This window comes from Chinchilla lanigera, unplaced genomic scaffold, assembly GCF_000276665.1.
Source record: "Chinchilla lanigera isolate Chin_1 unplaced genomic scaffold, ChiLan1.0 scaffold00008, whole genome shotgun sequence".
NCBI classification, from domain to species: domain Eukaryota; kingdom Metazoa; phylum Chordata; class Mammalia; order Rodentia; family Chinchillidae; genus Chinchilla; species Chinchilla lanigera.
The window spans coordinates 36,876,831-36,889,546 of record NW_004955409.1 but is presented as its reverse complement, the minus strand read 5'-3'; the positions used below and the strand labels follow the sequence as shown (position 1 = coordinate 36,889,546).

At 41.7% G+C, this 12,716-nt stretch overlaps 1 protein-coding gene across 1 annotated transcript; it reads left to right on the top strand.

Annotated features, from left to right (window-relative positions):
- Positions 1–2,515: 2,515 nt before the first annotated feature.
- On the top strand, positions 2,516–12,204 carry Ngdn (neuroguidin, EIF4E binding protein). The gene is made up of 11 exons (XM_005377073.2): positions 2,516–2,572; positions 2,915–2,974; positions 3,545–3,616; positions 8,649–8,786; positions 9,208–9,292; positions 9,377–9,429; positions 9,679–9,799; positions 9,889–10,057; positions 11,244–11,400; positions 11,539–11,596; positions 12,036–12,204. Exons 1-11 carry the CDS (start codon positions 2,531–2,533, stop codon positions 12,053–12,055), a joined length of 975 nt encoding a protein of 324 aa, XP_005377130.1. The 5' UTR covers positions 2,516–2,530; the 3' UTR covers positions 12,056–12,204.
- The last annotated feature ends 512 nt before the right edge of the window (positions 12,205–12,716 follow it).

Genomic DNA, 12,716 nt, shown 5'->3' with positions numbered 1-12,716 from the left:
ATCAGAATTCATTGATTGCTCATGGGAATGTAAAATGATGCAAGTCTGAAAGCTTCAGATAGTTAAATATAGACTTACCAGATAAACTAGCAACTCCTTTCCTAGATATATAACTAAAAGAAATGAAAATATGTATACCCACCAAAATTTGTTCATAGCAGAACTATTCATAATAGCCAAAAAGTGAAAACAACTTACATGTCCACCAACTGATGAATGGATCATCAAATAATCAGTACAATTCTGCAGTGATATGTGCTACAGGGTGAGTGAGCCTTTAAATTATGTTAAATGAAAGCAGCAAGTACAAAAGGCTTAATATCGCGTAATTCCATAGTAATGAAATGTCAGAATAAGGCAGTCTATAGGGACACAAAATGGATTAGTGGTGTCCACTGTGGGGTTGGGTGGTTGGAGAAAAAGAAGTGACCACTAATGAATTTTGTTTTTGTAGAGTGGAAAAATGTTCTAAAACTGCTTATAGTAAACTGGATACAGTGGTGCACATCTGTAATCCCAGTACTCTGGGAGGCTGAAGCAGGAAGATAGCAAGTTAAAACTCAGCTTAGATAACTTGGCAAGACCCTGCCTCAAAATAAAAAATTAAAAAAGGGCTGGGGATATATCTCAGAGTGAAGGCTCCGAGTTCAGTCCCTAGTACAACAAAACACAAAGCAAAGCAAAACAAAATAAAACCAATTATGGTAATTTTGACAACTGTGTGAATACCCTAAAAATCATTAAATTGCATGTTAGATGATTAGTTGTACAGTGTGTATATTTGCTCAGGCTGATGTATGTGCCTGTGGTTTCAGCACTCGGGAGACTGACTTAAGGTAGCCTGAATCCAGGAGTTGGAGGGCAGCCTGGGCACCATAATGAGATCCTACCCCTAAACAAAAATTGGTTCTCAAAAACAAACAAACAAACAAACAAACGGATGTAGTTCAGTGTGAAGGCCCAGGGTTCAATATCCAGTACAAAAAAAAAAAAGGAGTTTTTTTTTTTGCTCAGGATGTACTTGTAAATGTTATGAATGATGGCCAGTTTATGGAAACGTTGAAGGAAATAGAAAACAAATTTAAGTAATGATATTGTGTTCCTTGAGTTTGTTGGTTGAAGGTCTGGAAGAGCTTTACAAAGATTAATTTTATTTATGTTAACTCAGAGATTTTCTTGTAACACAAGAAATAGAAAATAGTTGACATGCATTTTTATAATAAAAACAAGGCCATGTAATATTTTCTCATTGATGTCATAATGCATATGAACATGCTAAATTTTAAGTTCCAAGCAAAGGAAAAGTTTATTTGTGATTAACTACACAGGCTTGAGGAATTATGTTGAAATAAACACTACAGAAAACAAATCCTGACGAAGAGAACAAAAACTATTGGTTAGCTGATTAAGCAGGTTATTCCAGCACTCTGAGTTTCTGGCCAGGGCCCGAAGCAGCAGATAAAGGCCAGAGACTCGGGACTAATCAGTCCCCTGCCACTGTCTTCGGGAGTCCAGGGAGGGTGAGAAACCATATTTCCCCACCCGTGTGGCCGAGCTGAGGTTATTCTTTCAACTGCGGAAAACATCTCCAAGTCAGATCTGATTCTAGTCCTAGGGAAATGCAAGGTCATCATCTGCTCTTTTTGTTTTATTTTCTACTGCACATAATGGCAACAATTAATATCCATCCAGTCGACTTCACCAGCCTGCAGGAAGCATGCTGACATATTTGAAAATGAGAAAAGATGAGGAGGGCGCAGCACAGCCTGGGTTTAAATCAAGTCCTGCGGCGGCCCTGTTGGGGAAGTCATGTATTACGACTACTTCCTCATCTGTAAAACAAATTCCCTTTCACGTCCCAAAATTCTCTCAAGAGTGAGAGGCGTGGGATGGCACCTGGTATACACCAAGCGGGCGGGCGAGTATCCTCGCAATTGGCTTCTAAACTCTGGCTCTGAGCTTCGCTGGCTCCACTCTTATTTACTGATGAAAAAGGCTCAGAGACTAAGGGACCTTCCCATGGTTGCACACGGAGGACGGTTGTAGATCGATCCAAAGGCCACTTGGAGGTGTAGGGGGCAATGGCGGCCACGCAGTGTACCTGCTTCCCAGCAAAGCCGAGGCACGCCACACAGCGGCCTGTTGGGGCACTACAAGGGAGGCGAGGTGAAAAAGACCTTGGTACTGCGGCATCCAGAAGCCAATACTCAGTTTGCTTAGCTAACTCCTTTTTCCTATTGGGCTCATTTAACTTTCAGTCAATCATTTGCGCAGCTTTTGTTGGCTTAACTTCGATCGTTTTCCACAATCTACCAATAACATGCTTCTTTTCAAGACCACCTACGTCACCAGAACTACTCCTGAGTCTGACGAATTTAGCCATTCCCTTTATTCCATTGGCCAGCTCAAGCCCTCTTTGCTGCCATCCTGTTTGTGTCGGAAGTGAAAGAACGGCTATTTCTATTGGCTCAAATTTGTAAGCAGCGCTTGTCTATCAAGTCTATGAAGGCGGGGTTAGCACTCCGGAAGTATGGTCCCGGAAAGGGCGGGATTTGCAAAGATGGCGGCGCCGGTAAGTGTGGTGTGCTTTCTTCCTTTCACAGTTCTGTGGCTGTATTTCTTTTCGTTCAGCGGCCCGAGACAAACTGTTGCCACCACGGAAGGAGGGTGATGAAAGCTGCCTCAGGGAGATAGCCGCCCTGGCGCAGCGGAGCAAGAGCAACAGTCGGGAAACTTCGGGCTGGAGTTATTGTTCCTTTCCAGTTAACCCGAGAGTCTGGCTCAGGCGAGCTGCCACTGCATCAGAGAGAAAAGGCCCAAAGTCTAGGGTGTTGGAAGGAGATGGGGTTTCTTACTCCAGATGTTTAACCTCATCGTCCTAAGTAAGGAGTGGCTTTTCTTCTCCTTATTATAGGAGGTGCTGGAGTCAGAGGTGCCAAATGCGGTGACACTTTTGAAAAACCTCCAGGAACAGGTGAGTAGATTAGTAACTTTCTGTGTCACCTACCCAAACTTTGGTGATTTGGGGGCAGATATTTGAATGCTACCTACCATCAGAGTAAAATGATTTAATAAAAACCTTTTTACACCAGAATTGAAAGGAATTGACTTTTGCACCCAAAGAAATACAGAAAACTGCAAAAGAAAATAATCACAATCAGTTCCCTTTATTCTTACAGCTAAGGAAACCGAGTCTGGGAAAGTGATATGATTGGCAGTTTGGGTTCCTGTCCAGTGTACGTTTGTGTAGTTCTGAGCTTTGTAAGTTCAGTCAGTACAGATAAAGTTACAGTCCTTACCCTTCCCCATGGTTGGGGAGACATGTTCTCTGTAGCTTTGAGAAGAAATCTTAAAAGTTTTTTTCTACCTTTTGAAGAACTACCAGAAACGACCTCAGAATTGAGAAAATAGTACTGTTATTTAGTGTTTCTGATGATTTTTAGGTAACATTGTTTAGTTTTTACTCTTCGCAGTTTACAGCTATGACTTGTAGCCTAGTCAGCCTTTAAAAAATTTTTTTTTTAAATTTTCGGGCTAATTTCAGGTGATGGCTGTAACTGCACAAGTGCAGGCACTGACAAAAAAAGTTCAAGCTGGAACGTATCCCACAGAGAAGGTAAGATGTGCTTGAGTGAGCATCCTTTGACTTTTTTTTTTGTCTTTTTGATGCTATGCAGTTCAGGCTGGCCTTGAGCTTTCTTTGTAGCCCAGGGTGGTCTCACATTTGCAACAATCCTCTTGCCTCAGCCTCCGGAGTGCTGGGATTACAGGTGTGTGCCACCATGCTGGGCTTGCCTTGATTTAAATAGATCTTGACTGTGGATTTATTGTATATTATGTTTCCTAAATGCTAGAGCATCAGAGGATGAATAAGCTGGAGCCTGGTGGGGAAGACAGATCGAAAGAGTAGCTAGGCAGTCAGGTTACAGAGTCATGAGGAGTGCCGTGCCAGCCACTGGGTGAAATTAACTGGCAGAGGAGCGGAAAGAGTAAAGGAAACCTTCTCAGAGAGATAATAAGACTTTGAGGGATCAAGAAGTTAGAGGGACAGAAAGAAACATTGTGTGCAAAGGTACAGAGGCCTGAGAGCATAGTGACAATTCTGGGGAGAGAGATAAGTAATGTTTATGGATGGATGTACATTTTGTGTAATAAGAGTAGTAAGTAAGACAAGAAAGTAGTCACACTGAAGAGCCTTCTAGTTCAACCAAGGATTTATTATTATGTTTCATCTAATCTAAGATGCTTATTCTATCATATTATTGGCTGTTTTTAATCTCTTACCATGCCAAATTCATAAATTAAAATTTATCATTGGTGTGTATGCATAGGAAAAACAGCATTTATAGAATTTTGTATTATCTGCCATTGTGGCTATCCACGGAGTGCTTTGGAATGTATCCCAAATTGCTAAGCCAGGCACTTTCCTATAATCCTACCAACTCTTATAGGCTCAGGCAGGAGGACCACGAATTCTAGGCCAGTCTAAGTAACTTAGTGCATGACTATTATCTTAAAATTTAAAAAACAAATGGCTGGGAATGGTGGAATGTGCCTATAATCCCAGTGCTTGGGAGGCTGAGGCAGAATGATCACTATGAGTTCAAGACCAGCCTAGACTACATAGCCAGACTCTATATCAAAAAAAGAAAAAGAAAGAAGAAAAAAAGAAATAACTAAAAAGGACTAGGTATGTAGCTCTGTGGCAGTTACTGGATTTGATTACTGTTACTGCCAAAAAAGGAAGGAAAGAAGGAAGGAAGCTAGCTATTATGCAGGTGAATTCACTATGCCTGTGGCATAGTGCTAAAATACATTGGCTGAAAAACGTGTCCCAGTTTCAAAGATGTTACGAGGGATGGTGGCACATGCCTGTAATCTGAGCACTCAGGAGACTCAGGTAGGAGAATTGCTGTGAGTTCCTGGCCAACCTGGGTTACATAGTGGGACACTGTCTCAAAATTTTGTGTGTGTGTGTGTGTATGAAAATCATTGTGGTAGGTCATTAAGATTTATCACTGAAGGATTTTTAAGTATGGGAGTTGTAATAGATTTGTGCTCCTAGAAAGATAATTAACACATTTTAAATTATCTTGACTTCTCTTTTTTTTATGTCTCCATTTCTCTCTCAGATCCTTTAGATTTTCCTTGTTCCCTCAAATTTCCTCTCTCCTTGCTTTCTAATATTGTTTATTTAGCTTCTAAGCTCTGCTCATTTTTCCCCTCTCTTTCCCACCATCATTCTTTTTTGTAATAAAATCAGTCTAGACCTTTGGGTTTCCACTCTTACGCGCTGCATGTGATAGATGTTTCAGTTTCCCTCTTCATCTTCACATTAAGTGGTGTTTTGCTTTCTTCCTTTGATCTTCAGGGGTTCCTGAGCCTCCATTCCTTTGCTCTTTTTTTTTTTTTTTTGGTACTGGGAATCAAACTCAGGACCTCATGCTTGCCAGGCAGATGCTGTACCACTAACCTAAATCCTCAGCAAGCTAAATCCTCCGCCCTTGCTCCTATCCTTGCAATATTGCGTGCCTCAATTGTCCAGACTTTCTTGCTAACCCCAGCCCACCACCTGCAGCCTCACCGCACCTCCTGAGGTCATCTGCTGCCTTCTGCTCAGCAGACCCCTTTCTTTCCGAGGCAGAGTGGAAGAGGAAGTGGAGAAGGAGCATCTTCCAGGGAGTCTTAAAGGCGTGACCACTGTTAACCCAAGGGCTTCTTGACTTCTTTTCCTCATCATTCACTTTTGTTCTTATTGCTTATGTTCATTTTCCCTGTTTTTTTAGTTTCTGTTTTTTCCTCACATGCTTCTAACCAATTTGAACTTGACAGTACCCAAGCAAGTCAGAAAAGTTTGCTGCTCATACTCTTTTCTGCCTTTGTCCTGAGTACCACATTGAAAACATTTCAGTTCTGGGCTGCCAGCATGCTTTTCAGATCACCGTATATTACTTTATTCACAGAACAGATGTTTAGTAACAATCTTTTATGGTCAAAGACTTACAAGGTACCTCACAGGTTACAGAGTGCTTTCATGTTATCTTGTTTGTGCCTTGTGATTATTCCTTGGAGCAGGAAAGAAATATTGTGCATATTTTACAAATGAGACTGTCACAAGGTAAAATGGCTTACCCAGTATTTGACTACAGAATGCCTAATTCAGAATTTAAGCCCAGCTTGTCAGTCTTTAAATCCTTTGCTTATCCTCCAGCACTGTAGATTGGAGGTAGAGTCAAGAACTGTTTAACGTGTTGGTTTAAAGATGCCCAGGACTTAGATGTCAAAGTCAGACTTGAGTTTGAATTTCACCTCTTCTATTACTGTGTGATCTTGGCCTGAGTATTTAGCTTGTCTAAAATAGGTTTCCCAGGGCTGTTTACCTGATTTTCAGCCTGTAATACTGTTTATTTGTTTTTTCCTTCTTGTGATGGTGGTATTGAAAAATATTCTGCGTGCTTGGTAATTGCACTTCCACTGAGTTAGACCTCCAGACTTGTATAATTTTTGCTAAGTTTAGTTTTGGAAAGTTTGGAGGATACATAAAAGCACAAAGAAGAAAATGAAAAATTGGTGTAATCACCACTTTAAGATAACCACTAGGGTGCGTTCTTTGAGGTTTTTAAATTATAATTGAGGTATTCTAATTGTGGTATTTTTTATACTATATGCCTGTTGGAAAAACAGTTTTTCGTAGTGTAAGCACTCCTCATCCCTATCCTTGTCTCGCTCTGTGAAGGTATCAGTTAATTGTGTGTTGTTTTCTGGACATTTTTTTATGCATATAAAAATATGGGTATCATAGCCCCTGCCTGCACATTGGAATCATAAATACTTTCTTCAGGTTTTGCTGATTTTGGTTTATAATTTTATGTCCATATATATAAACCATTGTTTTTATCTGTATTATATAATTTCATTATGTGGTGAAGAAATCAGTTATTATTTGAAGTTAATTAAAAAATTGACAATATGTACTTATTTTTTTGGTGCTGGAATTTAACCCAGGGCTTTTACACAGAGCTACATTTTATTTATTTATTTATTTATTTATTGGTCTTGTTGAGACAGGGTCTCGCTATGTAGTTCAGACTGGGCTTGAGCTCACTTTGTAGCCCAGGCTGGTCTTGAACTCGCAATGATCCTCCTGCCTCAGCCTCCTGAGTGCTGGAATTACAGGTGTGAGCCACCACGCCCAGCCTACATCCCTTTTAAAAAATGTTCTTATTTTGGGACAAGGTCTCACTGAGTTCTCCTAGCTGTGCTCCAACTTGTAGTCCTTCTGTCTCAGCCTCTTAGAATGCTAGGATCACAGGTGTGTGCCACTATGCCCAGCAGGGAGACATTTTTGATTGTTAACACTTGGAAGGGAGCAGCAATGCAGATGCTGTTGAGAAGGTACTATGCTAAGGCAGCCTTCCATAACAAAGAATTATCTGGCCCCAAATGTCAATATCTCTTGGCATGGGGATACTTTGTTATAATCTCTTTGGGAGGATACTTTATTGATTTTTCTGGTGTTAATTGTCTTTGGCAACTCTTTGAGCTTTGCTTCTCTTGTGTTAGCATAATTTTCTCTTTTGGCCATTTTTAAGTTTAGCTGCTTCTTGAGACTACAGTAATCTTTCCTTATCCACAGGGCATGTGTTTTGAGACCCTCTCGCCCCAGTTAGTGCCTAAACATGGATAGTTTTAAATCTTATATAATTTGTATGTGTATATACACACACACACATATATTTTATATATTGTGTGTGTGTATATATATGTATATATATGTAGTATATAAATATACTGTGTTTTTTCCTGTATGCCCTGTAGTGCTGCCACATAGTCCCAAAGTTAATCTGTGTTCCCACACTTCATGCCCTGATGCCTCTTTTTTATTAATCATTACTCTTACATGTTGGGGCCATTATTTAGCAGCATAAAGGTCATTTGAGCAGAAGCTCCACAATAGTGGACCTGAAAACTGAGATGGCTACTAAGTAACAGGCAGGTGGCATGTTCATTGTGGGTGCCCTAGACGAAGGCATGATTCAGGTCCCAGGTGTCACAGAGTGAGATGGCACAGGATTTCATCACACTGTGCAGAATGATGGACAATTTAAAACATGAATTGTTTATTTCTGGAATACTCCATGTGGTATTTTTGGACTGCAGGTGACTGTGGGTATCTGAAACCACAGAAAGCAAGACCACAGATAAAAAGGAACTACTGTACTTTCAATACTTTATATTAACCAACTGGGAAAAACTTGAGTTTGGAAAAACATTGGCTATCCTGGCTTTTCCTCGTGGTAGCCCTCTCTGTTCCCTCCCAGGTGTTCTTTTTTTTCTGTACTGGGAATCAAACTCAGCCTTGCACTTGCCAGGCAGGTGCTTACGCCACTGAGCTATATCCCCAGCCCATTCAGGGTGTTCTTTTATCTTGCTTTTTTCTGCTTTTACTCTGCCCAAGTTCACTCTGCAGAGCCAGTTTCTCCCCTACTCTTCTACTTTTACTTTCTTGAATATAGTTTGCCATTGCTTTTTGCTTTAAAAAAAAAACAAAAACCAAACCAAAACCTCCATCATCCTGTTTGCTTTAAGCACTTGTGATTTTTTTGGGTAAAATTGAATTTGCATCCTCACTGTTTTGTTTAACTCAGGGTCTTAGCTTCTTGGAAGTGAAAGACCAGCTGCTGCTCATGTACCTTATGGATTTGAGCCACCTCATCCTGCACAAAGCCTCAGGAGGATCTCTTCAGGGACACGCTGCAGTTTTGAGACTGGTAGAAATTCGCACGGTATGAGGCCTTTGGCATCTTTGAATTCTAGGTTTCTTTTTTGGAAGGGTGGGTGGTTTTAGACAAGGTCTCATTATGTAATGCAGGCTGGCTTTGAACTCACTTATGTAGCCTAGGCTGGCCTGGAGCTCATGGTGATCCTTCTACCTCAGCCTTCCGAGTCCTGGGATTTCAAGTGTGCATCACTATGCCTGGCAGAACTCTAGGTTTCTAAATCTTGAACGCCAGAACTCACACAGTGGCTCTTTTTAAAGTGGGTGTTCCTATGTTTAAGTAAGAAACACTAAATGGAAAAAAAAAGTATTTTTCTCTTTATTTGCTCTACTTAGTGAATATTTTAGGTGCCTTATCAGGCAACAACACAGGCCGTCTGGTGTGTACTCAACTTGAAGAGAATGTAATCCTGTTTAATACATTGTAGGTTTTGGAAAAGATTCGTCCCTTGGATCAGAAATTGAAGTACCAAATTGACAAACTGGTCAGGACTGCAGTGACAGGCAGCCTCAGTAAGTGAGGAGGTCATCATAAAGTTGGTGGGCATCATCATAAAGTTCCAGACCTTACAAAATCTCTTGGATTTTGTATTTCAGGTGAGAATGACCCACTTCGTTTTAAACCTCGTCCCAGCAATATGATAAGCAAGGTAAGGGTTACTTTTTTTTCCTCCTGGTTTTCCTGAAGGATTTACGTCTAGAGAAACCTCATGGTGGTCTTAGATTTCCTGGGATTCTCTTGAGACTTGATTTTCTAGCTTGTACCTTGTTTCAGTGTAAGGTTCCCTTTTCGTCCTTTTGCTCATATTTCCATCTTCTCAGGGCACTCACTCTCCCTTTGGGTTATCGCCTCACTTGCCTAACATTTCCCAAGTTTGTATGCATCATTTCTTCCGTAGTTGAGCTCTGAGGATGAAGAAGATGAAGCAGAGGATGGCCAGTCTGAGGCGTCAGGGAAGAAATCGACAAAAGGAGCATCTAAGAAATACGTTCCACCACGCTTGGTTCCAGTGCATTATGGTATGAACAGTGGCTGCTGCCTCCTCAGGATGAGCTGTGTTCCTCTCTTTTCTGTTCTGAGATAACCCTTGTGTATTTTTATCACATAGATGAAACAGAAGCTGAGCGGGAGAAGAAGCGTCTGGAACGAGCCAAGAGGCGGGCATTGAGCAGCTCTGTCATTCGTGAACTTAAGGAGCAGTACTCAGATGCTCCAGAGGAGATCCGTGACGCTCGCCATCCCCACGTCACGCGCCAGAGTCAGGAGGATCAACACAGGTCTGTGGCTCATGCGGTTAGAAGTTATTCCCACTCCGTAGACACCTGTCCTCAGGCTTCGGGTGAATGTTGAGTGAAAAACTTGAGGTGATGTTTTTAAGAATTGAGTTCAAAGTACAGAACAAGAACTAGAAAAAAGGCGGGGTTGTTTTGTTTTGGTTTTGATATTGGAGACTAGCCAGGGCCTTTGTTTGCTTTGAGCCATGTCCCCAGACTTTCTGTCATTATTATTTTGAGACAGTGTCTTGCTGAGTCGCAAAATTACCTGGGTTGGGCTCACACTTGTGGTTCTTCTGCCTCAGAACGCTGTATCTGCCCCCTGCCCCGCCTTGTCTGTAGGCCCAAGCAAATGCTGTGCAGAGAGAAACACAGTAGTAGGGCATTTATTTATTTACTTACTTATTATGTATCTGTATTGGGGATTGAACCCAGGTCCTCCTGCATACTAGGCAGGTACTCTGCCCCTCAGCGACATCTCAGCACTGTCCCTCCTTCCCCTTCTTTTTGAGATAGGGTCTTGGTATATAGCTGAGGCTGGCACTGAACTGACTGTAGTCCCAGCTGGGTTCAAACTCACAACCCCTTCCTGCCTCAGCCTCCCAGGTGCTGGGTTACAGGTGTGTGCCACTGTGCCCGACAAACCCTTTTTAAATTTTACTTTGAAACAGCATGTTGCTCAGCTGTGTAGGCTGCCTTACAGCTTGTGATCTTCCTGCCTCAGCTTCCTGAGCAGCTGGGATTACAGGGTGCGCCACTGTACTTGTTTAGTAGGTATTTTTCTCTCGTTTTTGTGCAGAAGGCTGTAAAGGTAAGTTTTCATACTAGCGTTGAAAGTATTGTACAAGTTCAGGGAACAAAAGTAGAGAGCATTGAGTGCAGGCTCATCGGCTTTGCTCAGGCACAGTCTACAACTGATGGACTGCAGAGAACGGAAACTGGGTTTTCTGGTGTAAAGTTTTACGTAGCTGTATGGGTGGACTGTGGCTTTATTTTCAGGGGTGAAGGAAGTCCTGGGAAGCTCGACACTGGGGATTCTGTGTGTCCCTACTCACACTATGGTACTGAGTTGTGAGCTTTTCTGTGAACTCTGAACTAGAATGAGTAAATAGGCTCTGAGCTCTGGACTGTAGCTTTCCACCACCGTTGTCTGAGCCTGCTGGAAGGAGTGTCTGTCTTTTTCTGACAGGATTAACTACGAGGAGAGCATGATGGTGCGTTTAAGTGTCAGCAAACGAGAGAAAGGAAGACGAAAACGGGCAAATGTTGTGAGCTCACAGCTTCACTCACTCACACACTTCAGCGATATCAGCGCACTGACAGGAGGAGCTGCTCATCTTGATGAGGTGAGGTTGGGAAACAGTGATAGGAAGCAACTGTCATGCTTCCAGCCAAATGTGTTGGGGCCTAGTACCATGGGGAACTTGGGGATGTTGGCACCTGGAGACGCACTGCTGTTCCGTCACTTCTCCGTCTGTTTTCAGGATCAGAATCCTCTTAAGAAGCGCAAGAAGATACCTAAGAAAGGTCGGAAGAGAAAAGGTCAGTGAAGTGCTAGGACTTAAGTGATCAGTGCATGCAGGGTGGGGAATTCAAATTGTTACGCTGGATCTCACCAACCCCCATAGCATCTCTTCCATGCTGGACATTGATTTCTTTAGGTGGACTTTTATTTGTATATTTTCTTTCCCAAGCTTGAAAGCAGCATCGTTCCCAAAAAGGATCTCTAGATTTCATCTCTAAGGCCCTACAGATCCTGTTTAGCCTTCCTTAAATAGAACTAGAAAAATGTCACCTGAAGGAAGCATTACCCCATTTTAATTTTATTCCTTTTAGTTTTTTGTCCTGGGAAGATGTAGTGCATATTGCCTAGGAACCCATCCCTGGTGAGCCCTAGCCCTTCTCTCTAGGTGACCTTTTTCCCCTTTCTTTGGCTTTTGCAACTGTCCTTTGCTTCATTCTTGGTTTCCCTTCCTTTCAGGTTTTCGGAGGCGGCGATGATTATGGGTGTACATATTTATGTATTTTTTTTATCATCCTGGGATACTTCTCATTTCACTGTATGTTAGTTTTTTCCTTTAAAATTCATTAATTGTTTGCTTTGGACATATGGAAAGATCTTTACTAATAAAATTGATTTTGCTTACAAATTTAAGCCCCTTTTGCACATATATTGTATGACTGGAATTGTTGGGTGTGCAGGGTGTTTTTGGTGAATGGGTGGAAGGAAAGACAAAAATGAGATTTTTTTGGAAGTTTGAGAATTTGGCTTGGTAAAGTTTTCTTTGATGATATATTTTCCCCAGAAACCAGGAAGTAGTTATTTTACAAAAGATTGACAGTGTAATCAACTTCCCAGTCCATGTTTCCCTGACTTCCTAGCCTGGCCACCAGGTGGCATTGGTAGTTCAGGAAACCTTTGGTACTTTAATGAAAAACAAAGATAGCTTGTCTGCACCAGCACTAGTTATTCTTGTCTCCATTTCTCTGGATACTTTCTTCCTAAAATAACATGAGCATATTTCTGATCTTTTGTCCATTGTTGAGCATTTGTAGAGAATGGTAGGATGAGCGAGGAGACTAGAGTGAAGTATCAGTGTGGTCTTGTGCTTTCTAGCCTTTTGACCCTCCTTTAACCAAGGCCTCTGTTTGCCAGTCAGTA